The following is a 27542-nucleotide window of genomic DNA, read 5'->3' as shown; positions in this document are numbered from 1 at the left end:
AGTACTACAGTGGATCGTTCTATCTGGTTACGGTTCATTATCCCTTTGCCTACACACACACACACACCGAATAGTCTGGCACATTCTTTACATATTCTCCTCTCTCCTCATACACCTGACAATACTGAGATTACCAAATAATTCTTCTTCACTGAAGAGGTTAACCACTGCACTGTAATTGTTCAGTGGGTACTTTCCTCTTGGTAAGGGTAGAAGAGACTCTTTAGCTATAGTAAGCAGCTTTTCTAGGAGGACACTCCAAAATCAAACCATTGTTCTCTGGTCTTGGGTAGTGCCATAGCCTCTGTATCATGGTCTTCCACTGTCTTGGGTAGTGCCATAGCCTCTGTATCATGGTCTTCCACTGTCTTGGGTTAAAGTTCTCTTGTTTGAAGGTACACTCGGGCACACTATTCTACCTTCTTTCTCTTCCTCTTTCTCTTGTTTTGTTAGAAAGTTTTTCATAGTTTATATAGTAAATATTCATTTTAATGTTATTACTGTTCTTAAGATATTTCATTTTTCCTTGTTTCCCTTCCTCACTGGGCTATTTTCCCTGTTGGAGCTTATAGCATCCTGCTTTTCCAACTAGATTTTTTATGTTACTTTAAAATATTGTCAAACTATTACAGTAGATCGTAGAACGTTTGGTTAAAATTTGACGAAAACTTGGTCAGATTTCTCAAACAGTAACGCATAAGTCGCAGGATCTCTCCCTTGGTGGGATATTCCAGTGTTCTGATTGGCTGTATTTTCTCAGTTGTGATTGGTTGTTGCCTTCGCTTACTACACCTAGGCAGACGTACACACGCACATCTAACATCGTAGCCTTAAGGACAGTCAAGTATTCTCTCCGATATGACTTATTTATTTAACTATGCCCTTTAACAAGATCTAATATTTATTCATTATTGATTTATAACTATTCATAGTTTATTTCAATATAAAATTGTAAATTATAAGTCGTTATTTATCCAAAAGAAGTATAAGTTTTTCACACCACCTCAGCAGATTCATTCATAAAAATACGTTTCCATGACGTCACATACAACCACCAATCAGAGCTCAGGACGAGTCAACCAATGAGAGGCCAGATATTTCCCGCTAAATTCACGCAAAAATCTCTATTCAATGTTTTTTTTTATTTCTTTATTCAAGCAATTAAAGGTTTTTCATTAAGTAATCACTCTCGATTAATATATATTATCAAAACAACTTATAAAGAATGACAGGTAATAAAGAATATCTATTTATTTCTTAAATAAAAGAATAAAAATCTCGAAGGAAATTCGGGCAGATTGCTCAAACAGCAACCCAGGGACCTTAGCGGGATAATCCAGTGCTATGATTGGCTGTATCTTCCTTAGCTGTGATTGGCTGCACCCATCGCTTACTGCAGCTTCACAGACATACGCACGCACTCTCAAGATCGTAGCCAGAACACAGTTACGTATTCCTTTGAATATGACGTATTTATTTAACTTCTGTCCTTCGAGAAGATTTATCAATTGTGTATTAGTAATTTGTTACTCAATACTTCCAGCAAACAGAATTATCCCACTCTTGTTAAGTATGAAAGACTTATTCTTAATGAAAATAATGATCTACTAATCAGAATTTATTCATCTAATAAAATATATCATAAAAACATCTTATGAAGTATTGTTTCCATATATTTTCAAGAAATGTTATTTCTAATTCCCTTAAAAACTAAAAAAAATCCAGCTAAGTCTTACCATTTTAAAGGTTTAGAGACATTTTAATAAGGAAATTCGGGTAGGTTTCTCAAACAGCAACTCATACAGACATACGCACGCACATCCAACATCGTAGCCAAAAGGACAGTCAAGTATTCTTTCAATTATGACGTTTTTATTCAACTATGCACTTTACCGCGATCCAGTATTTATTTATTACTAACTTATAACTATTTGCAGTTTATTTCAATATAAAATTGTAAATTATTAATCGTAATTTATCTAAAAGAAGTATAAGTTTTTTACACTAACCCAGCCAGATTCTTCCTTAGCTGTGATTGGTTGTCTTCGCTCATGCAGCTTTGCGGACATACGCACGCACTCTCAAGATCGTAGCCAGAACACAGTTACGTATTCCTTCGAATATGACGTATTTATTTAAGTTATGTCCTTTAAAAAGATTAATTATTTATTAATTATAAATTTATTTATTATTTCATGTTAATTTTAATAACATATATAATTTATAAGTCATAATTTATATATTATAAGTACAGATTTTTCATGACAACCAGTAGATTTCATGACGTCATATACAACCAGCAATCAGAGCATAGGATGAATCAGCCAATGAGAGGCCAGACATTTTCCTGCTCAAAATGCATAAGGTGAGAGGGTTCCTTTGGCTTGAGCTGCTGTTGGCGAACTAGTCAAATTCATTCGAAATTTTTACCAAATCCCCTTTCATCCTATTTCTTTATTGTAGTAATAACTAAAAAAATATATATTTAAGATACATTTTATTACTAAATATTGTTTTGGGTTTGTTTTTATAAAATGTACAATGTTTAAGTCTTAATTTATCTGAGATACAGTATTTACCCCTACCCTTTATGACGACATATTTCCTTAATAAAACGTATGATTTGTTAAACATTTGTTCAATTAAATTTTACCATGAATGTAACAAAATACGAATTACTGTCATGTTCTTACACTATTTAAGCTCGATATGATAATAGCATCTGTTTGAATATCGAATATTAGCTACGTGTCACTCAGTCAAACCTTCTTCTTACTTATAAAAAACATCTTATAAAGTATTGTTTCCATATATTTTGAAGAAAAGTTATCTCCAATACCCTTAAAAACGAAAAATCTTTTCAAATAGTGGCGGAAATTCGGGTAGGTTTCACAAACAGCAACTCAGACGTCCCGAGCGCTCTTACAAATTTTTACTACGCGTCTAACATCGTAGCCAAAACTAAGTTAATTATTTCTTCAAAAATAACTTATTTTAATAGCTTATACTTATGAACATGATTCAATATTTATTTTTATTATGTAACTAACTCTATCATAAGTTCAGTAAAATAAGAATTATAATTTATAATTACTAACTTATTTAAAACAAGTATAGATATTTCACTCTTGCTCAGTCGAGTTCATTCATAAAAATACTATTCTATGACGTCATATACAGTCACCAATCACAGCAGAGGACGAATTAGCCAATGAGAGGCCAGATATTTCACGCTAAAAAAGGCATAAGGCGAGAGGGTTCCTCCGACTTATGGGCTGCTGTTGACGGAAAAGTCAGATTTACTGACGATTTCGGGCAAAAACGCTCTAGCTAATGAGTTTTTTTCATCCTATCTTTCTTTCTTTTTTTTCACATATCATAAAATAACAATTGTATGTATTTAAAGATCAATTTTATTACGAGATGACTGTTTTCGAGTTTAATTAATAAAACTTGCAATTTTAAGCAATAGTTTATCTAAAATAAATGTATATTGTTGGTATATAAATCCCTTACGATGACGTATTTCTTAATGATTCGATAATGATCTATTCAATATATAATTATATATGAAATGTATTTAACTCGATATGATGATGATAAATCTATCCTGTATCAACGAAAATTTGGACAGCTTTCTCAAACAGCAACTCATAATATCATCGAATCTCTTAGCGGTACATTCTAGTCTTCTGATTGGCTACATTTTCCCCAGCTCTGATTGGTTACTGATTTCATTTACTACGACTTCAGACACACACAAACGCACATACATATAACATCGTAGCCAGAATGAGGGTCAATTACTCCTTCAAATATGACTTATTTATTCAACCTATGACCTTTATTAAGATCTATTATTTATTTTATTAATAAATTGATACTTTAGAAAGACTATTTTAGTTAAATACAAATTTTTAAGCGCTAATTATTTTGAAATATGTATAGGTATTACGCCACTGGGCCTTCGACGTAACATTCATCCATAAATACGAGTTTGTGACGTCACATTACAACCAGCCAATCAGACAGCAGATATTTCCCGGTATACATGCATAAGGCGAGAGAGTTTCTCTGAGTTATGGGTTGCTGTTGACAAATTAATCAAATTGACGTAAGAATTTTGCTCAAACACCCAAGATATTTTTTCTTTATATATATGAACAGTGATATAAAATATGCAGCCTGGGATGAATCTTGTCTAATTTCTTACGTAGGTATGTATATATTTTACATATTAAATTGTTCGAGCAATTACAGACTCTTTAAAATATGAAATGTTAAAAGTGTCGAATCACTCATAAGAAAAGTCTTCAATTTATTCTTGAAAGCCTCAACATTTTTCTTCAGTTTTTCGTATTTCTAGTGAGATATAGTCTTGTGGATGAACAAGGTAAAAATAAAATCGGAAACCAGAAAGTGGAAAGAAGAAATAGAAAGCAAAGTGAGCTTAGAAATATATAGAACGTGGAAAAAAGAAATTAAAGAAGATTTACCTTATGACAATACATTTGCTTCAGTGATATTTTTTTAGAGCAAGAACTGATACGTTAAAACTAAATATTGTAAATAGACACAATGAGGGGGGATGTAAATTGTAATTTTTGTGAAAATGAGGAGGAAGATTTTATACATTTTTTGTTGTTTTGCCAGGAATATAGAAAAGAAAGGCTGCATTTATAGGTAGGACAATGCGTATAAAAGAAGAATTTATGAAGTCCAAACTGGTTGCCAAAACTGATGATAGCAAGGTGTTATCCTATCTAATTTCAAGGTAGAAGGGAATAAAAGTAAAGATTGAGAATCTCTTTACGGTATTAATTTATTTAAGTTATTAATTTATTAACAATAATAAGAATAAGCTTAGAAGCTTTGCACCTATCAATGATAGTGGCCGCAAATTTATTTTGCGGAGTGAGTAATGAGGAACCAGGAATGAACCAGGAATGAACCAGGAACCTAAACAGATTATTAGACCAAAACATAACAAACAATCTATAAAATAAATATAATTTCGGAAAATGTCAATAAAGATGTTTTAATATTATTATTTTTATTACTAATATTATAATAAGTAATAGTAGTTTGAATAATACAATGAATATATGTATAAAATTTCTTAATTATAAAACAGAACGCAACCTAAACCACTTTGTTGTTCAACAGACGACGCCCATAAATGTAAACAAAGTGAGTGAGGAGGGGTGCCATTCGTACGATAATCATCGTACATGTACGATTATTTTAGGTCCAGTACGATGTACGATACATGCCTTAGGTATATACATATGTGTGGTGTGTGTGTTTAATTAAACAATTAAACTCAAATCTTTTGAAATAAGTCAATCATAAACTCCTTAATAATTATATTGAAACTGTGTACGATAATTTTGGTTGAAAAACGACAATTTTTAGGCTCATGTACGATAATCCAGTCGAAATAATCTGGCAACCCTGTGAGTGAGGACTGAGGAGGCCGACGCCACGCTGTTTAATTCAACTTCAAGGGTAATATTAACATCTTAACTTATGCGATGGTTAGATATATATATATATATATATATATATATATATATATATATATATATATATATATATATATATATATTTATTCTTTATCAACACAATATTCACAAAACTCATTCTCTTTATTCGTCAACCTAGTCATTAGGTAATTTTGGTATTTTATGCCCTTTTCAGCATCCTGCGTAATTCCTAGGGACACGCTTGAAACGTAATTTAAATGAAATGCATATATTTGGGATTTTGTGTGTGAAATTTATGAGTTATAATTACGTCTGTCCTGTTAATGATTGTCCGAAACTGTGGTGTATGTAGGATAGCGGCCACCTGCATGTATGCTTACGGCTAACTTAGAATACGGCATTAGGTAAGTAGGGGGTAGTTTATAGTGCTACGGCCAAGTGTCCTAATTTGCTTATTATCGCTCCGACTGTTATCTTGTATAGAATAACAATGTTTGGAAATGGTCTGCGGATCTTAAATATGATTGTGTAAGGGGGGGTCCAGGGGAGCGTAGCCCCCCTGGGTAAGGATACGACTTTTATCATAGGTTAGGTGGGTTTTTTAAGTTAGCTTCTCCCGTCGTACTCGTAGGTAAGGAAACTGTTGGGTAAGGGGGGGTCCGGGGAGGCGAAGCCCCCCTGGGTAAGGATACGACTTTTAGCATAGCTTAGGTGGGTTTTTTAAGTTAGCTTCTCCCGCCAAAATCGTTTTTAGAACGACGGCCACAGTTCAGAATATTCCCGTTTTCTACAGGATCTGGCCTTCACCCTACAAAGGCTCCTAAGTAGGTAAGGACACGGCTTGTAGGTTAGGTTAGGGGGGGAAAGTTAAGGTAAGTTGATGTCCATTCTTAACACAAGAGGAACTGGTTGCTGATATACAAAGGCTCCAACCATTATTTCCCTTGCAAATGAATAGTTAATAAGATATACCCCAATATATCCTACAGTAATGGGGCCAGTCAGTGGGAACCTTGAGTTTAGGGTAGGGGAGATTTACTGGCGAATCGATAATTAATGGTAAAACTAACCTTTTTTTCTATATACGTTACTCTCTGGAACGCATAATAAATCATCGTAAAATTGCACAAAATATGGGGATCCTCTTCCCCTGAAATGTATATTTCATTCATTAGGTCATGTTTTGTGAATTGGAGGTTTCGGAGCCTTTGTATATCAGCGGCCAGTTCCTCCAGCGAGCATAAAATATAGACACCAACTAAACTAAACTTCCCTCCCCTAATCCAACCTATAAGCCTTGTCCTTACCTACTTACCTAACGGGTGGGTGGGTGGTGCTAATGCCCCCTTACACTGCTGTATTATTATATAGTCAGCCGTCATCATACACACAGGTGGCCGGTTTTATACGTACACCCCGAGGTTTCTGCTCCCATTTGTGCATCTGTACATGGTTTCTTGCGCGAATATGAGCTTATGCTTCCTGCCCATTAGCCATCCTCCTTATTGCTCCATGACGAGTTTATACCGTGTACTGTATTTATTTGTACTTTGGATTGTTCTGGGTAAATATATGATACTTTAATTTCATGTTTGATATATTTCTGCCAATGATTATTGGGGCTAACCTCCTGTTTGAGGTTATGGACTCCCTTTGAAAAAAAATTTATGGTGAACTCCAGTGGGAAATCGGGGTTTGTTGGGTGAGGAAATGCCAAAAACGAGTGATTTGCAGCAATAATAATGGTCAGAATTGCAAAATAAACACAAGGTAACAAGTTGGAAAAATATATGGTTCATGTAAGTGGCTGAAAATTTAAAGTATCATGATTATCTATTATTCACTAAATGTCTTCTTAATGGTTTTTTCTTTGCCGTGGCTCTCTAAACTCGCAAAATTAACATTGCATCCCTGCTCCTATGTCTGGCAACCGGTACATGTTGAGCTGTGCTGGCAAGCCCCATTGGTCTTTATTTCAGGGTTACTTTCTACTTTTACATCATCAATAATAGCTATACACTGAATAGAGTGTTTTCATTATAATCAATTACTGACAGATGAAATTACACCAAATTAAAAAAGAAAATACTTTCAAAATAGATTGTGCATCCCTCTTTGAGATGTCTTTGTGATGGTCAAGCTGAAACTGAAGGGGAAGGTGTAAAAATAAATGGCTGTTGTAGAATGGCATCCCGGAACTTGTGCATAAACATTTGGAAGCTTTTATTTGGTTTAAAAAGCCAGGCAATGATTGTCATACAAAAAAAAAAAAAAAACAGAACAGCGGGAAAAAGCAAACGCAAGCAACAGATGCGCAATAACTCGCCATCACTCTCCCAAATGTAAACAATGGAGTTGAAGTAAGAATTAGCCCTCACATTTTAATGAACTACAGTGAACCCTCGCTACTTCGCGGTTCGACCATCGCGGATTCACCACTTCGCGGATTTTTTCCATAACCCATATATATACAGTAATATATATATATATATATATATATATATATATATATATATATATATATATATATATATATATATATATATATATATATATATATATATATATAATGTATGCATGTATTTATGTATATATGTATGTATGTATATATGTAGGTAAGTATATATATATATATATATATATATATATATATATATATATATATATATATATCTAAAGTAGGAAGATGTGATGTAGTTCTAAGGGAAAAGTATGGGAAATATGTCTGGGTAATAAGCAAAGCTCTACCTCCAGTTTGTTTCTTCATTATGATCAGAGATAAATGTAAACAAAACATTGGTTGCCATTTTTTATCGTGCTTTTTAGCGTGTTTAGGAAACGCATGATATAAAATCGCCTTTAATATTTGTACCTGTTTTAGTTTAGGGTACTGTAGTACATGCATTAAGTGTTCTGTACATTAAAGGGTAGTTTGTTAACAGTACTACGTACAAGGGAAGGTTTTAAAAGTCTGAATATACATGTTGAATAAATAGGTAAATATGGTGTCACTACTTCGCGGATTTTCACCTATCGCGGCCGCGTCTGGAACCTATCTACCGCGATAAACGAGGGTTCACTGTATTACGTAAGTTTTTTAAATATTTAACTTAGCCGGTGAATATATAGCTGCAACTCTGTTGCTCGACAGACAAACTCTACGGAAAAAACTCGCCAGCGATCGCTACACAGGTTGCGGGTGTGCCCAACAGCGCCATCTGTCGACCAGATACCCAGCTCTTATGTAAACAAAGACTCAATTTTCTCTGTCGACGTGTCGACAAGACGTACTTTACTCGCTGTTGCTAAACTGGAGTTTTTCACATCATATTGGTGAAGTACTATATTCTGGTTTTGAGCTTTCGCAATGCAGGTGTTTTATCTTCATCTTAAATCTTGAACTCGTTTTGGATAGATTTAATTATGATGACAAAGAGAGTATGGACTTTCTTTCACTTTTAAATGGCCGACCCTTCCCTTAGACGGAAGTGTGTTTAGGCTTTTAGTAATTATCTTATCACGTTATAAATTATTTATAGATTTTCCTCTATATATTTTATATCTCCCCGCCTTTATTAGGCCTCTTCGATTAACTTTCCATTTATTATAAACATATAAAAATAAATTTTAATGTTTTGTTTATATGCGACCTTTCCTGAGAGTAGGCGGTCCTATCTTGGAAACCGAAGTTAATCAACGTTGAGCCCTTTATATCGTAAATAGCTTTTAAAGAGCTAAGGATTTGAAACTTTTTAAATGTAATATTTTATGAAAGAATTTCTTTGATAGTCTTCGTACTGTTTTCAAAGATGAACTAACGTTTAGTTTATTTATGCTACGCAGTTGTTGACGTTCAGGACGTTCAACATGCGTTCTATCGTTACGATAGAGAGAGAGTGTATCACGGTTTCACTTTGCAGTAAGAGTAAATCGATTCTGACGTTTTGTTCATTCTTTCTTAGCTTAAATGTTTTAAATTCTATTTTAAAGGAACTTTTTATTTGAAAAACCTTTCAGTTTTTTCCTTTAGTCAAATAACATGTTTTTTTGACGAAATATAGTTGGGCTCTTCTCTTAGGTGCGAAATCAAGAGAGAAAGAGAGAGAGAGATAGAGACGGAGGGAGAGAGAGGAGAGAAAACGTTCCGTTCAAGCGGGTAACGTTGTTCTCGAGTTACTCTCGTCCCTAGTCTCTGTACGGGGAGGAAGGATAAAACGTTTTTAGTTTTTTATTCTCGTCCCCAGGCTATGTGCGGTGAGAGATTGAAAACGTAGTTTATATGAACTAGTGTTTAGTCTCTTTCCCAGCCACTGAATTTTTTATCTTAAAATAAGTTTTCTGTTTTTTGCTGGTATTAATGAGCTTGCATTATACGACTGATTTCGCAATTACTACCTTTTAATGAAGGGTAGAATTGCGTGTTTCAGGTAGAAATCAGTAAAAGTTTCGATTTCAGTGAAATAAGTGCAAAACAGAAAATCGAAGTGATAAAGTGATATGCGCAAAGTGTTACAGTGTTGCGTCCGAGGGTTCGTCTGTTCGTGCCTGTCGTTCACCTAGTCCGGGACCTCTTCCAAGCTCCCAAGCCCAGGGGAGAAGTAATGTCGAACGACTTATGGGTTCGAGAGGCCTTGATCAACGAACAGACGTTTCCCTCTATGGTATCGGGTGTATCTTACCAAGATCTCCCCTACCATAAGACGAGAGAGACGTTTTTTCTCCTCGTCATCCGAAGGCTTTTCGCATAAGAAACCTGTCACAAGGTTTCGAAGCCCTTAAGCGAAAGTCAGTCCTTTCAGGACAGGTCCAGCGTCCTGGTTACAGCCATTAGGACAGCTCTGACCCTTTGCAGTCATCGGATAACTGCTCGCCGTCTAACAAAAGCGTAACACAGACTCCGAGAGTCTTTTTTGTTGGCAAAGTGTTGCGGTCACAGACGTTACCCTCGTCTCTTACCACAACCATTTCCGTTGATCCTTAATGGGTTGTATGGCAAGACATGCAGAATATGCTTGCCTCCCTTATGGAAGACTATTCTGCCAATTAGTCCGTTGAGTCTAGCCGTTTATCTCATCGATATCCTGGCTTTCAGCCAACCTAACGTTCCTTTGTGCTTCCTGTTGACGTTGGCGTAGCTAAGTCACGTCAGTCAGGTTGTTTAGAACCACACTCGATGCGGTCTCGTGTGGATTTTCAGCCGCATTTGGACGTTAGGCCACTTGCTGATGCTCCTGTTGACGTTCAAGACGTTCGCTAACAATCGGAGTTGACTTGTTTTGACGCTGTGCGTCAACCTCCGCATTCTAGAGTTGTTTTGACTGCTCAGTCTAGGCAGTCAAAGCAGTCTCGAGTGGACGCTGTGCGTCCTCACGCACCTGTTGTGGTTGACAGTTCAGTTGTTGACAGTTCACAGACTGTCAAGCAGTTACATGACGTTGCGTTCTGGTCCGCTACTAATGCACCAGTGAGTGTGGCCTCTGCTTGTAAAGCATTGCCACCACGGTAGGTCTCTCCCTTGCTTGAGACTCAGCTTTTATCGGACAAGGTTCCTGTAGATGAGGAAGTTGCTGTTCCCCCTCCTACTGATATTCCCTTGAGGACTCTGTCAGATGGAGAGGAGCCTAAAGCTGCTTAGCCCCCTATGGACTTTAATTAAATCATGATGATTTTTTTTTAAGGATCTTTGTCCGGATCTTTTTGTAACTGCTGCTCCTCGTTCGCCTAAACGTCAGAGCTTACACTAGGCCTAGCTACTTCGAAGCCGTTGTTTTTAAGCTAGTGCTCTCTCGCTCTCCTAGAGAGTTTACGTTGGCTAGGCGACTGGTTTATCACCAGGAGGAGTTTGGGGGATACAGCCTTTGCTTTCCCTTCTTTTAAACTGGCTTATAGAGCGAGAGTCTGATATGACACGAGAGAAGTTCTCGGCTTGGGAGTTCATGCCTCTGCCCAGATAGACTTCTCAAATCTCGTAGACTCTCCCTGGCGCCTGGCCAGGAGACGCTCCAAGTTTTTTACAGGTCAACTTCACAGCTGTTTTCGAGCCTTTGAAGTTTTGCTGTACAATTATTATTATTATTATTATTACTTACTAAGCTACAACCCTAGTTGGAAAAGCAGTATGCTACAAGCCCAGGGGCTCCAACAGGGAAAATAGCTCAGTGCGGAAAGGAAAAAAGGAAAATAAAATATTCTAAGAAGAGTAACAACAATAAATATCTCCTATATAAACTATAAAAACTTTAACAAAACAAGAGGAAGAGAAATAAGATAGGAGAGTGCGCTCGAGTGTACCCTCAAGCAAGAGAACTCTAACCCAAGACAGTGAAAGGCCATGGTACAGAGGCTATGGCACTACCCAAGACTAGAGAACAGTGGTTTGATTTTGGAGTGTCCTTCTCCTAGAAGAGCTGCTTACCATAGCTAAAGAGTCTCTTCTACCCTTACCAAGAGGAAAGTGGCACTGAACAATTACAGTGCAGTAACCCCTTGGGTGATGAAGAATTGTTTGGTAATCTGTGTTGTCAGGTGTATGAGGATAGAGGAGAATATGTAAAGAATATGCCAGACTAATCAGTGTGTATGTAGGCAAAGGGAAAATGAACCGTAACCAGAGAGGAGGATCCAATGTAGTACTGTCTGGCAAGTCAAAAGACCCCATAACACTCTAGCGGTAGTATCTCAACGGGTGGCTGGTGCATAAACAAGGCTTTCAGGGATGGAAAGCGGTACCGCCTCAGTCGCTAACCCCGTCTGTTGCCGCACCTGCTCCCGTAGACCCTAAATGGGCTTTGCTGCAAGACATGCAGTCCAAGCTTGCGTCCTTGATAGAGGACTTTAATGCGGAGAAGGTTGCTGCCGAACCTTCTGGCCAACAACCTTCCAACCGGTCGGTTGTGCGCCCTGTTGACGCTGAGGTAACCTTCTCGCGTCTGCCTTTTGAGGTGGTTCCTCCACCAATGCGACCCAGTGTGGGTTGCCAGCCGCACGTTGACGTTAAGCGACGCTCGGAGGTGGTTGTTGACGTTCAGGACGTTCAACAACCAGCAGAGGTGACTTGTTTTGACGCAGTGCGTCAACCTCAGCAACCCGGTAGGGTGTTGACTGCACAACCCAGACGGTCTAGACAGTCTCGGGTTGACGCTGTGCTTCCTCGCGCACCCATGGTTGTTGACAGTTCACAGACTGTGCAGCAGTTCCATGATGTTGCGTCCGGCTCCGTCACGCATGCACCAGTGCGACCGGACTCAGCGAGCCAGACGTTGCCCACTCCGTTGCCGTTTCCTCATCAGTTTTCGGATGAGGAACCCTCTGATGAGGACGTTGCTGAACAACAAGACGATCAGCCCCCAGAATAGATCAAGCCCTGCTATCCATCCAGAAGATGCTGAAGAAGGAACGCTGCTCAGTCAGGCTGTGGATGAGTCTGGTAGGGACGCTGTCATCCCTGGAACAATTTGTGTCACTAGGAAGACTACACCTCCGTCCTCTTCAATACCATCTAGCTTTTCACTGGAAAAAGGACAAGACGCTAGAAGCGGTCTCGATCCCGGTTTCCGAAAAGATAAAGTCTTGTCTGACTTGGTGGAAGGACAATATCAACCTAAGAGAGGGTCTTCCCCTGGCTGTTCAGACTCCCAACCACGTTCTCTTCTCGGACGCATCGGACGTGGGCTGGGGCGCGACACTAGACGGTCGGGAATGCTCAGGACTGTGGAACTCGAGTCAGAGGAGCATGCATATCAACTGCAAGGAGCTGTTGGCAGTACATCTGGCCTTGAAAAGCTTCAAGTCTCTCCTTCGAGGCAAAGTGGTGGAAGTTAACTCGGACAACACCACGGCCTTGGCGTACATCTCCAAACAAGGAGGTACCCACTCACTGACGTTGTACGAGATCGCAAGGGACCTGCTCATCTGGTCAAAAGGTCAAGACATCTCCCTAGTAACGAGGTTCATCCAAGGCGACTTGAACGTCATAGCAGATTGTCTCAGTCGGAAAGGGCAAGTAATTCCAACCGAATGGACCCTCCACAAGGATGTGTGCAAGAGACTTTGGGCCACTTGGGGTAAACCATCCATAGATCTCTTTGCAACCTCGCTGACCAAGAGGCTTCCAATCTATTGCTCTCCAGTCCCGGACCCAGCAGCAATACATATAGATGCTTTCCTCCTAGATTGGTCACATCTGGATCTCTACGCATTCCCACCGTTCAAGATTGTCAACAAGGTACTGCAGAAGTTCGCCTCTCACGAAGGGACAAGGTTGACGTTAGTTGCTTCCCTCTGGCCCGCGAGAGAATGGTTCACCGAGATACTTCGAAGGTTAGTAGACGTTCCCAGAAGTCTTCCTCTAAGGGTAGACCTTCTTCGTCAGCCACACGTAAAGAAGGTACTCCAAAGCCTCCACGCTCTTCGTCTGACTGCCTTCAGACTATCGAAAGACTCGAGAGCTAGAGGCTTTTCGAAGGAAGCAGCCAGTGCGATTGCTAGAGCAAGGAGAGCGTCTTCCATTAGAGTCTACCAATCGAAGTGGGAAGTCTTCCGAGACTGGTGCAAGTCAGTTTCTGTATCCTCGACCAGTACCTCTGTAGCTCAAATAGCTGATTTTCTCTTTTACCTGAGAAAAGGACGATCCTTTTCAGCTCCCACTATCAAGGGCTACAGAAGCATGTTGGCATCGGTCTTCCGGCATAGAGGCTTAGTTCTTTCCAAACATAAAGATCTGCAAGACCTCCTTAAGTCTTTTGAGACCACCAAGGAGCGTCGTTTGGCTACCCCTGGATGGAATTTAGACGTGGTACTAAGATTCCTCATGTCAGACAGGTTGGAGCCGTTACAATCAGCCTCCCTGAAAGATCTCACTCTTAAGACTCTTTTCCTGGTATGCTTAGCCTCGGCTAAAAGAGTCGGTGAGATTCATGCCTTCAGCAAGAACATCGGATTTTCGTCGGAAAAAGCCACTTGTTCGCTGCAACTTGGTTTTCTAGCCAAAAATGAGCTGCCTTCTCGGCCTTGGCCTAAATCTTTCGATATTCCCAACTTATCGGAGATCGTAGGCAATGAACTAGAAAGAGTCTTATGCCCTGTTAGAGCTCTTAAGTTCTATTTAAAGCGTACTAAACCTTTACGAGGCCAATCTGAAGCTTTATGGTGTTCAGTTAAGAAACCATCCTTGCCTATGTCAAAGAATGCTTGGTCAGACTTTATCAGATTGTTAATACGAGAAGCTCATTCACATCTGAGTGAGGAAGACCGAACTTTGCTTAAGGTGAAGACGCACGAAGTTAGAGCTGTAACAACTTCCGTGGCCTTTAAGCAAAATATATCTCTGCAAAGTATAATGGACGCAACCTATTGGAGAAGCAAGTCAGTGTTCGCGTCATTTTACTTGAAAGATGTCCAGTCTCTTTACGAGAACTGCTACACACTGGGACCATTCGTAGCAGCGAGTGCAGTAGTGGGTGAGGGCTCAACCACTACAATTCCCTAATTCCTTATCCTTTTAATCTGTCTCTTGAAATGTTTTTTTTTTTTTATGGGTTGTCCGGAAGGCTAAGAAGCCTTTCGCATCCTGGTTGATTTGGCGGGTGGTCTTAAGTCATTTCTTGAGAGCGCCTAGATTAGGGGTTTGATGAGGTCCTGTTGTATGGGTTGCAACCCTTGATACTTCAGCTCCTAGGGGTCGATCAGCATCCTAAGAGGATCGCGAGGCTCCGTAAGGAAGACGTACTTAAAAGGCAGAGTAATTGTTCAAGTCGACTTCCTTACCAGGTACCTATTTATTTTGTTTTTGTTATTTTGATAACTTCTAAAATGAAATAAAAAACTCTTAGCTCATAAAATGTAAACATATATTACTGGTCTCTACCCACCATCCTGGGTGTGAATCAGCTATATATTCACCGGCTAAGTTAAATATTTAAAAATGATATTTTAATTATAAAATAAATTTTTGAATGTACTTACCCGGTGAATATATAAATTAAATGACCCTCCCTTCCTCCCCAATAGAGACGCAGTGGGACGAGGAGAAAATTGAGTCTTTGTTTACATAAGAGCTGGGTATCTGGTCGACAGATGGCGCTGTTGGGCACACCCGCAACCTGTGTAGCGATCGCTGGCGAGTTTTTTCCGTAGAGTTTGTCTGTCGAGCAACAGAGTTGCAGCTATATATTCACCGGGTAAGTATATTCAAAAATTTATTTTATAATTAAAATATCATATTATGCCCCAGCCCCCATTTACCATACAGAGAAAAATGCTAAACTAGCCAGCACTTGTCCATTCCTTATAGCGATTTTCAGTTTCGCTAGTAATTAAAGTATCATATATTAACCAAAAAATTTCATACAGTATTAACCCTTTTACCCCCACCATAAGGTTAAATTTCGAGCACATTTTGCTAAATAATTTTTTAAAATTGCTCTAACAAGCTTAATTTTTGTCCTAGAAAGGTCAGGTTGGTCTCATTCTTTTGGAAAATGCCTGAAGTTTCTCGTAAAATTATAAAAAAAAATGTAAAAATATGTAATTAACAGTGTTTTGCAAGAACGTACCGGTACGTCCTTTGGGGGTGAAAGGGTTAAAAATGGAAGCAAACAAAGAACACAACCCAATATAACCTAACCTTGGATCCTTATTGTTACCTACTCACCTACTAAGGAGGCGGGGGGAGCTGCAGCACTCCTCAGACTGCTGTATCCTTAGCTTACCGTAAGGCTATGCTTCCTACCCGGGTTCCCTCCTAGCTAGGTAAAACTAAATCATATTTCATAAATCGTAAAACAAGCTTCATAATATCGTATTTCAGACTAGGATAGACAGCATTTTCCCCAAGAGAAAATAGATTTGACAAGTGATAAAAAAGTTTATGCCTGTCCCAACCGAGTACTTATACCCCAATTCCATTAATACATACATACATATACTAAGGCACTTCCCCCAATTTTGGGGGTTAGCCGACATCAACAAATGAAACAAAACAAAAAGGGGACCTTTACTCTCTACGTTCCTCCCAGCCTCCATTAATATGTGCTCAAAATTCTTTTAATGTGGAGTTCTGCCTCCAGACTCTTATTTCGTTATACTTCTCAACCCATAACCAAGTGATTAGCATATAACCGGCCATAAGAGAATTCTGTGTCTGAACTATGTCCTAGCAATGGTGTTGATTGAATGGGTAAAATTGTTATTGTATATTCTGGGAGGAAAGAGGACAAATAAATAAATTCACATGCAAACAAACTATATATCTTGACCATTCGTACCATTTTTGAAGTCGCTGAATCCAAATTCTTCGGACTCTAGCATTCATAATTATGAGGACGATCGGAGTTAGGGGGTACGTGACTTGATCCAGAGTTTTCACACACTGGAAGTCGACCAAATAGGCCTTCACAAAATAAATTTGTTCCGTAACCGAAATACAAACCACGCTATTTACATGGGGTATTACTTTCGGCGCAGCTTGAATGACGAGCCATTAGATTTTTAACGAGGGTTAACTACCCTCTCGCTAGTTAGCTAGCCCTCCCCTACTCCCTCGCTAACTAGCGAGAGGGTAGTTAACCCTCGTTAAAAATCTAATGGCTCGTCATTTCAGCTACGCCAAAAGTAATACCCCATGTAAATAGCTAAGGTTTGTATGGTTAGGAAAAATACAAATTATCTACGAATTTGTCATATTTGAACAGTTTATGCATGTGGTACAATTGCACAGATATAAATATTCTATTGTTTTATATACTGTACTGTAGTATTTGTTTAGGCGTAAATAGAAACCCTCGGCTATTTATAAGGGTATTACTTTCGACGTAGCTGAAAGACTAGCCATGATAATTTTTGTGAGGGATAACTACCCCATCCGCTAGTTAGCGGGTGGGGGTTGGGGTAGACTGGCTACCCCGCTCACTCACACCTCTCGGCTGAGTAACCACTTTATGGCTCGGTAGAGGACGGACATGCTGCCTTTCTCTTCCGCGAAGATTTGCCTTGATTGCTTTTCTGTTTAGTTTATTCTTTTGTGTGTGTTTTTATCTCATACATATATATGAGTGTATATATGGAAGCATACTAGTATTTTGTGAAATACAGTACTTGTAACTTTAATTACAGTTGACAACGTATCCGGCTGTCTCCGCCGTAAGGTAGTTTTCACTTCCCTCTTTCAGGAAGAATTACTGACAGCTCGGCGAGATCTGCTTCTGCTATCTCGTCGCCGAAGACTGTGCTTCTTCCCCTTGAGTTGGGGAAAAGCGAATCCAAGACTTGTTCCTCCTTCGGCAGGAACTTCTCTCTCGTTCGCGAGAGAGATCGTTACGCCTATGCTTTTTCCCATAGAGCTTGGAGAAAGCTTGTCTTGGGCGATGTCCTTCTTCGGGAGGACTTTTCTCTCGTTTGCAAGAGAGATTATTATGCTTACACTTTTTTCCCATAGAGCTGGGAGATAGCTTGTCTTAGGCGATGTCCTCCTTCAGGAGAACTTTCCTCTTGTTTGCGAGAGAAAACTTATGTTCAGCTTTTGCGTTAGAGCTGCGGGTTGTAGCAGGCGCTGCAGCCCGTTGGTCAGGCCTTAAATCTGTTTCTGACTCTAAGGAGTTTGCTGATCCACCAGGGGCTGTAGCAGAGCTTTCTCCGAAGCAGGTATCTCTTTCGGGGAACGAGTCTCTCATTCTCAAGAGAAGACTGCCTCTGGACAGCGGCGGTCCCCCTTATGCTTATGGTTTTCCTCCAGGGGCGGAGCGAGAGCCTTGTCTTGAGCGACGTTCTCCTTTGGGAAAACAAACCTCCCTTGCGGAGGAGGTATCTTTAGAGCTGGATCGGTCTCCCCATCGGGCGGAGTCTGCTCTGCATTCCTCTCCAGAGGATCGTAGGGTGGAAGTATTTGTGATCCCTCGCCATCCTGTACGTTCTCCTCCTCGTGCTGTGAGGAGACGTCTTTTTGAACCTGCTGGTTCTCCTCACGGTGTTCGTAACCTCCGGGCTATCGTCATGTTGATCCTGCGGGATCTCATGACTTAAGGAGTCCTTCGGGCGGTCCCCTTAAACGCACTCCATTGGAGCCCTTGAACATTGGACAGGTGTCTGACGCTGATGAAGAGAGTAGGCGAGTCGCATGGCATCTCCTATGCCGTTCGTCATTATGAAGGATGGAAAAAGGTCTTAATGACCTTTGTTCCAGAGTTTGTAGCCAAGACTCGGAACCCTAGAGTCTATGACCCTCTTGTAGATGTGACTAACGATCAAGAGGACCTACCTCTCTGTCGTATTAGAGCTCTACGGTGCTATCATAAGAGAACCAGACATTTCAAGCTAGAGTATAAGTTGTTCCTCAGCCGATCCCCAAGAACACACTCACTTTCTGGCTTTGTAAGGCCATTAAACTCCCATACTCTGCTTCTGAGAGAAGCCTTGAGTAGTCAAATTAATCTGTTCCACCCTCGCATTCAGAAAGAACATGTCCTTGGCGCAGTTGCTGAAGGCAGGCGTCTGGAGTCGTTGGACAACCTCCACTGCCCACTACCTGCAGGAGTATACCCACAACTCCCTTGACCCATTTTCCTTAGGTCCTGTGATACCTGTTCAGCAGGTTGTATAGGAAGCCTAGCACCCTCATGGGACAAGAAGCATCTTTTCTTAGATAGCGGTTGCGATACAAGTCCGAGAATGAAAGGTGCCGTAAGAATGTCTGGGCATTTTTCCTTTCTTGCTCCCCTACCTTAAGGTTTAACAATCGCGACGCTACGTACCTGATTTTTCCTTTCTTGCTCCCCTACCTTAAGGTTTAACAATCGCGACGCTACGTACCTGTATCGTACGATCCATGCAGGTAAGCTATTCGACAGAGAACGTTTCCTTCACTTTATTTCATTGAAGTATTTTCCACGTCCATCTGTACAAGGGGAAGGATGGAGAGGAGGTGTGTTCCCAGTCATAATACTTATACATTCGGATTCTCATATCCGGAAGGATGTAGATTCCTCCTAGAGTGTCCACTAATCCTTAGCGGGGGCCTTGTCTAGCTCCTGTGATATCTCTACGCTTAGGTAGTTAAGAGGTTGACGCGAGTCATGATTTTCGCTTCTTTTACAGAATCGAAGTACATCGATATTTCTGCCATCCTAAGGATGAGCCTTCACTTAAAGGTTTAACCCTTTTACCCCCACCATAAGGTTAAATTTCGAGCACATTTTGCTATATAATTTTTTTAAATTGCTCTAAAAAGCTTTTAATTTTTGTCCTAGAGAGGTCAGGTTGGTCTCATTCTTTTGGAAAATGACTGAAGTTTCTCATAAAATTATCAAAAATATGTAACAATATGTAATTATCAGTGTTTTTCAAGAACGTACCGGTACGTCATTTGGGGGTTAAAGGGTTAAGGTTTTTATTATGTATGGGAACAAGTCATAGATTTAATTTATATTTCTCCTAATTATTAAAACACTCAGGTTTTTATGGTTTGGAAAATTCAAATATGTTGAAAAAATTTTATATTTAAAGGACTCGGTCATTGTATAGCTAGGTGAAATACAAAATACTTGGAAAATATGGATTGTTTAGATTTCAGAGAATAGGAAAATCACACTTTTTGATTTTGATTACAGTACTGTGAAACTGTACCCTGACATTTAATTGAATACATCTTTCAGAAATTGAAGCAATGTTTCAAGAAGTAAATTTGAGGCCAGATTTCTTCAGGGGATTCCCCCTCCTCGGCAGAAGGCTTCAGCTGTTGTCTGCAGAAAAAAACGCCAGAGAACATGGAGCCTCTCGAGCATCTCCTGGAAGATTTGTTGAAGATCATCTCGTTCCAGCGATGCCGTCGGTTATACGGAACTTTAATCCAGCTTTATGTGGCAGCTGAATTACTTGTGAGTTGTAGTTTTTTTTAGTTGTTCCTATACATCTAAGTACTTGAAACAAAACTTTAATTGTTCCGTAACTGAAATACAAACCACGCTATTTAATATGGGTTATCACTTTCGGTGTAGCTGAAATGACGAGCCATTAGAATTTTAACGAGGGTTTACTACCCCACCGCTAGTTAGGGGAGGTAGGGAGGGTAGCCCGTTACCCCCCCCCCCCCCTCACACACCTGTGCTGAGCTCACTTTGCTCTCGGCTCGGGTGGTAGTCGGACGTGTCCGCTCTCACCCTTGCCTCTTTGACAGCCATTAATGCTTTTTGTTTTTTTACTTACTTTTTCTCATACTTGTAATATATATATATACATTCTTAATGTTTATGTATATATTTGTGTATAGAAATGTAGTAAGTTTTCTTTTCAGTGTTTGTGCTGTGTGTGTGATGTACGACAATGACACCTGCGTAGTGCAGGGCCACCACGGTTACTCGTCATGGGGTACGGCCTCTCCCTCTTGGTCCTTCGGTCGTTCCTTCGGCTTTTCTGTTAACTCGGCCGCCGTGGGGAATCGTCATCGCTGGACTTTCTTCATTCATCTATTATCTTCACTGTTCCTCCTTTCCTACGGGGAACTTGGATTCTCAGCGAAGGGAATGTGGGAGTTTAGATTGACTATGGTCTCTCTCTCTACTCGAGGTCGTTCACCCCTTAATACTACTACGTACTATTACGGAAGCTCCTTTCCCGTTGCGGGTTGGGTTGCTATTCTGTTTATTTATCTCGATTATTTTTTATGAAATCTAATTGTATCTTTAACTTTTCAGCTTCTCCGTGGGGAACACTTTCCTTCGGGGGTCAGTGGTTCTTACTATTAGTGAACATTCTTAGATGATTTAGATAATTATAATTCTGTTATAATTCTGTTTTTATTACAATTACTCCGCCCTCCCCCTTCTCCCGTGAATGTCAGTGGGGTAGGAGGGCGCATACTTAATTTTTAATTCTTATTTTTTGCTATTCCCTCGGGGTTACTCTTCGGAGTTCCTCCCTGGGGAATCTCTGTTGAATAATTATTTAATTTTATTTTCCCAGTTAACTATGCAGTTTTTCTTCGTTTGACTAAAGAGTGCCAACGAAGCAGAGCCGTCCTGTTTGTGCCTGGGGAGTCTGCTGTCGCTGCCGTCCCTCAAAGGACGTCGTCATGGGCGTTATCTCTTCTCTTAGAAGTTCTCCAGTGACAACATGCCAGCACTTCAGATCATCTTAGAATGCTAAAGGAGGTTCGCCTTCAGGGGTTGGGTAACTTCCCTTCCGAGGGAGGTTCCCTCCCCAGGTGTGAGATCTTCTCCCTGCAGAGGGAGGACTTCCCATACCTTAATAATTGCTGTCGACTACTGTGCTGCTCTTCGGCCAGACTTTTCTTCCCCCTTGCTGAGTTTCTCTTCCTTCAGGGGTGGAGCACAGTCTTGGCAAGTCTCTTCTACGAAGTGTTCACCTCTCTCGTTCGCGAGAGAGGCCACTCATAGAGACTCCTCTTCGGAGGATTGCTCCTTATAAGGTCAGCTTGCTGATCCAACAGCCCTAAGGGCCGCCATCAACAGTGTCTTCAAGTCTCTTCTACGAAGTGTTCACCTCTCTCGGGAGAGAGGCCACTCATAGAGACTCCTCTTCGGAGGATTGTTCCTGATTAGCTCAGCTTGCTGATCCGGACCTCTCCGCAGATTTATTCGCCATCTCCTAGACCTGCTGACCTGCCATCTCCGTTCCTGACTGCTGAAGCGCTGTGGACACCTACACATCCTGTTGTTAAACAGGCATCGATCCCTTTGGGGAAAAAAGGGCGTATGGGCAAATACTGCACCTACTTCCCTTAAGCGCCAGGTTTCCCCTGCGCGCCAACGCTCACCTGCGCATCAGCGCACATCGTTGGAGTTTCCTGATATTGCACACAGGCGCTCTCCAGTGCTTCAGCCTGCGAGTGTCTCCAAGTCTCTTCTACGAAGGGTACCTCTCTCGTTCGCGGGAGAGGTCTCTCATAGAGACCCCGCCTCGGAGGATCAAGCAGAACTTCCAGGGTTGATCGTCCTGCTAGCTGACCTACCGATCTTCCAGCTCAACCTTGCGCCCTCCCCCGCGCGAGGTTGCCGGACATCGCGCGGTAAGGGAGCCATCGCCACATCCCCCCCCTCTCCCCCAAGCACAGCACAGCACAGCACAGCACAGCACAGCACAGCACAGCACAGCACAGCACAGCACGCTTGCTGGTGGGGGGAAAGGTTCCAGAAAGGCCTAGGGACATGCCTTTCTTATCTTTTTACAGGCAACTTCCCCTCCAGAGGGAGTGTCTAACAGCGCAGCCGTCAGCCGGCAGCCTGGTTTGGGACTTTAATCAGAGTGGTAGCACAGGCTTTTAAGCTGTTCTCTCTAAGTTGAGCCACAAATCCTTGGCTGCATCCACTCCCCCGATGAGGAAAAGAGGAGTTTCGGACGAGGTAACTTCTCCGAGGACGTAGCTGTCTCCTCGTAAGTCTTCGAGGCAGGCACTCTCCCCCCTCAGACTTTTCTCCCTCACCTTCGGACGAAGTTTTCCAGCCCTCAGGAGAGTCACGGGAGGTGAGACGTTCCCCAATCACACCATTGAGGGAAACCCCACCTCGCGCGGTAAAGTCTTCTCGAATAGGGGTGGAGAAGAGCCTGCCTCCGTCGTGGTTGGAGTCCTGCATCCCTCCCGGGAGGGAGTGAAAGGACTCCAAGACAGTAATGGGAGTCCCTTAGCACCAAAATCTACAGGCTCAGACATTCTTTTGTTATGGGAACGAACCTGTTTGAGCCTAAGGACGTGAAGCAGGCGGCTGAGAGGTGTAGGAAATCACCAAGACTCCCTCCTATATGGGGCTTTGACATTCAAGCCCTATAAACCTCCAGCACCTCGGCAACCACGTCCCACTAAAACAACGGCAGCTAAGACAGTGGGGTCTAAGCCCTTTCCGGTCAAGGACAAGAAAGGCAAGTAGTCTCCCTGGGGAGGGAAGAATCCTAGAAGGAGCAGCCGAGGCCGCAAACGCTAGGATTGCCAGTTCCCCTGCATGTCCGCCAGTGGAGGGATACCTACGAGGTTGCGCAGACAGGTTGCGGCAACTCAGGGCCGTTTCCCGGACGATTTCCGTAGTCAGTCAGGGATATCGCGTCCTGTTCACAACACCTTTACCTCCCCTGAGGATGAATCCGGTGTCATTTAGCACCCTTGCCATGGGATCAGCAAGGGGGCGAACTCTGTTGGCAGAGGCCCAGATTGAAGCAAACTAGGGTCAGCATGGAGACCGCAGGCACAGCCAGTCTTGCAGTAAACCGCAAGACTACTTTTGTATACTGGACCTGAAGGACGCGTACTTCCAGATCCCAGTCCATCCGTCTTCAAGGAAGTACTTAGGATTCAGCTTAGACAACAAGGAGTACCAGTTCAAGGTGCTGTGTTTCGGTCTCTCCATAGCACCACAGGGTTTCACCAGAGTGTTTACCCTAATATCATTGTGTGCACTCAGGATCGGCTTCCGTCTCCTCCATTATCTGAATGACTGCCTGATCCTAGCAGACTCGGAGTCATTCCCTCTTTGACACCGAGACAAACTTCTAGGACTTTGCCAGGACCTAAGGGTCATGGTAAGTCTCGAGAAGTCCGCTCTGCTGCCCAATCAAAGACTGGTTCACCTAGGCATGATTATAGACACCAATCTCCATAAGGCCTTTCCATTAGACGACAGGATAGCAAGGCTGAGAAGAGTCGCAAGCCCTTTCCTCAGACGAGAAGAGCTTCCAACCCAATCGTGGTTACGTCTCCTCGGTCATCTTTCACCCTTGGCTCGTCTAGTTCTCAACGGTCGCCTCAGGATGAGGTTTCTCCAGGGGCGACTCAGGTCCTAGTGGAATCAAGGCTGCGATTCCCCGGACATCATGATCCCTATGGATCCTGCGGAACAGATGAACCGCCAGTGGTGGGTGTCAGGCGAGAACTTACGAAGAAAAATGGATCTTCTCGTTTCCTTCCCACGGATTGGATGCTGTTTTCGGACACCACAAAAGAAGGGGGGTGGGGGCCACGTTCTGTACCACAGTACCTCAGGCCTGTGGTCAGAATTGGAAAAGTGTCTCCATATGAATCTGCTAGAGATGAAGGCCGTCTTCCTGGCCCTTCAACAGATCCAACAAAGACTCGGCGCATCATTCTGTGGTGTGATGAGCTACAACACCACAGTAGTAGCTTACATCAACAAGTAAGGAGGTACCTTTTCAAAGCAGCTATCCCATCTCTCAGTAGAGATACTGAGATAGACCGAAGTCCACTCGATTCCTCTATCGGCTCGCTCCATTCCAGACAAAGGGAATGTGCTCGCCGACAGTTGGAGCAGAGCGTCTCAGATAATGAGTACTGAGTGGTCCTTGGATCATTCAGTAGCCAACAAAGTCCTGACTTTGTGGGGTTACCCGACTGTGGATCGGTTTGCTACAGCGCTGAACTTCAAGCTCCCGCTGTATTGCTCCCCAGTCCCAGATCCCAAGGCACTCTGGCAAGATGCCTTCCAACAACGGTGGGACAGCACCGACGTGTACGCTTTTCCCCCGTCCTGTCTGATGAGGAAGGTGCACAACAAGACCAGAATATCGGTCAATCTTTCGATGACCCTTTATAGCTATGCTATGGCATCACGCAGAATGGTTCCCGGACCTTCTGCAACTCCTAACGGAGGTTCCGAGAGAACTCCCTCCACGTCACGAGTTACTCAAACAACCACACGCCAACATCTACCACAAAGCCGTAGCTTCGCTTCGACTTCACTCCTGGAGACTATCCAGCATCTCCTCACAGAGAGAGGATTTTCGCAACAAGTTGCAAACAGGATGTCTGGTCACCTGCGTAAGTCATCCGCAGGGGTCTACTAGGCAAAGTGGCGAGTTTTCTGTGGTTGGAGTCGTGAAGGGGTATCTCTCCACTCGATATCACTATTCCAGCGATAGCGGAGCTCTTCGTATATTTGCGGGAAGAATGCGCCTTTCAGTCTCGGCAATGAAAGGCTATCGCTCAGCCTTAAGTCTAGCCTTCAGGCTCAAAGGAGTGGACATTTCTTCTTCGCTGGAACTTTCCCTATTCATACGAAGATATGATCTTACCTGCCCTCGGTCGGAAGTGAGACCTCCTCCATGGAACGTGGTTCGAGTTCTCAGGTCTCGTAAGAGACCTCCCTACGAACTTTTACGCAGGCTTCAGATCGTCACCTAACTTGAAAGGCGGTGTTTCTACTAGCTTTGGCCTCGGCCAAGCAAGTCAGTGAACTTCATGGTCTCTCGTATGACATCGCCCATGCAAGGGGATGAGGGGAGGTAACGTTCAGATTCGTCTCTGAGTTTGTGGCCAAGACACAGAATCCGGGAGTGCCGGATCCTCGATTCGACTCTTTCCGGATTTCGAGTCTTCGTTCTGTAACAGATGACCCAGACCATTCCCTACTGTGTCCAGTAAGGAGTCTGAGGTTATATCTCAAAGAACAGCTGTATTCGTCCCCAAGTGCAAGCTTTGTTTGTGAGCACTGGGAGAACGAAGAGGAGGGTCACCAAGAATACAATCTCGGCTTGGATTCGTAGGGTGATCCATCTGTCCCTGAATCCTGACCATCCTCCATCATGTAGCCTTAGAGCGCATGATGTCAAGGGCGTAGCTACCTCCCTGGCCTTCAAGAAGAACTTCGCAGTGACGCAGGTTCTACAAGCAGGGGTGTGGAACCGTCAGACGACCTTCACAGCCCACTACCTGCAAGATGTGACCCACAGGAGGCTCGATACATTATCGGCCCTGTGGTGGCTGCACAACAGCTGGTTTAAACCTCAGGCTCCTTAATGGACAAGTAGCAGAGGGATGAGGGCATTTTTACCCGGTTTTAGTCTGCATGAAAGAAAAGGTATGTCTGGCCCATATTCTTTTTTTCATCATCCCCTCTCTTGGGGAAAGCAGCATCCTGAGTTCTCTGCACAGCTGACCTCAAACCACTGCAGGTAAACCATGTATCCTTGTGTTCCTAGTATTAAGTTAATACTGTCACGTCCCCATACCCTGACGAGGTGGTATTGGGAAAGTCTTGGTTACAACAGTTTTTCCTACTAAAGACTTGGAATAACTTTACCTGGACAGTCTATATATCTGAACACACAGCTTGCGTAGGCTCCGGACATTGAGTAGCAAGGTTTTAGCGAGGAGCAGGGACCCATTATTTTTTAGTACTAATATACTCGGATAAGGAGCCCCCGGGTAAAGCCAAAAAGCCAGATCAGCAGGGACGTCCACCCTTCCTAATGGGTGAGTCACCCATAAATAAATAGCGTAGGTTTGTATTGCAGTTATGGAACAAATGACAAATTTGTAGATAATTTGTATTTATCTTAACAATGCAAACTTTAGCTATTTATACAAACTTGCCCGCCAGCCCTATCCCCCCACGAAGTCCTACCTTCAAGCAAAGTGAGCTAAATCACCGGTGTGTGAGTGGGAGCGGTAGCAAGCTACCCCCATACCCCCTGCTAACTAGCAGTATGGGTAGTTAACCCTCGCTAAATTCTAATGGCTCGTCACTTCAGCTACGCAGAAAGTAATACCCCTAAATAGATAACTAAGGTTTGTATCATTAGGAAAAATACAAATTATCTACGAATTTGTCATATTTCAGAATTTTGCCAGATTACATTTCTTTTTTGAATTACACATTGACCCCTTAAATAACCCCATTCTATGACTAACATAACCTACTAAGATTAAATAAAAAAAGCCAGAAAAGACTGAAATTGGCCATTATTTTCTATAGAGTACAATTATTTGCGATACATCATAAGATACTGGCACCTAAATTTTGTAACCTGAGGGCGGAAGTTGTTAGTTCTATATAACCGGTTTATGATTTTTCCGAACCATGAAAACCTAAGACCTTTAAGTCACGCTTGGTTGGAGGGCTCGGCACACCTGCAATCAGGTACCTACCACTACAGTATTATTATTATTATCATTATTATTATTATTATTATTATTATTATTTTCTAAGCTACAACAGGGAAAATAGCCCAGTGAGGATAGGAAACAAGGAAAAATAAAATATCTTAAGAAGAATAAGAACATTAAAATAAATATTTCCGATATAAGCTATAAAAATTTTAACA

The 27542-nt window shown here is 41.9% G+C and overlaps 1 protein-coding gene across 3 annotated transcripts in view; it reads left to right on the top strand.

The window, feature by feature from the left end:
• LOC137637362 (uncharacterized) overlaps window positions 1-27542 on the top strand; it is a 268617-nt gene that overhangs the window by 225914 nt on the left and 15161 nt on the right. The window contains exons 1-2 of one of the 3 annotated variants that reach the window (XM_068369588.1): window positions 5441-5508; window positions 20132-20353. The exons of the other annotated variants lie outside the window; for them this stretch is intronic. Of the exons in view, the coding sequence (XP_068225689.1) occupies window positions 20243-20353 (111 nt within the window). The 5' untranslated portion in view covers window positions 5441-5508; window positions 20132-20242. Of the gene's footprint in view, window positions 1-5440; window positions 5509-20131; window positions 20354-27542 lie in introns of those variants that run through there. 3 annotated transcript variants of the gene reach the window in all.

The sequence above is a fragment of the Palaemon carinicauda genome, unplaced genomic scaffold (assembly GCF_036898095.1).
Source record: "Palaemon carinicauda isolate YSFRI2023 unplaced genomic scaffold, ASM3689809v2 scaffold69, whole genome shotgun sequence".
Classification (NCBI taxonomy): domain Eukaryota; kingdom Metazoa; phylum Arthropoda; class Malacostraca; order Decapoda; family Palaemonidae; genus Palaemon; species Palaemon carinicauda.
The sequence above is the reverse complement of the archived record's forward strand: the minus strand, read 5'-3'. Positions and strand labels throughout refer to the sequence as shown.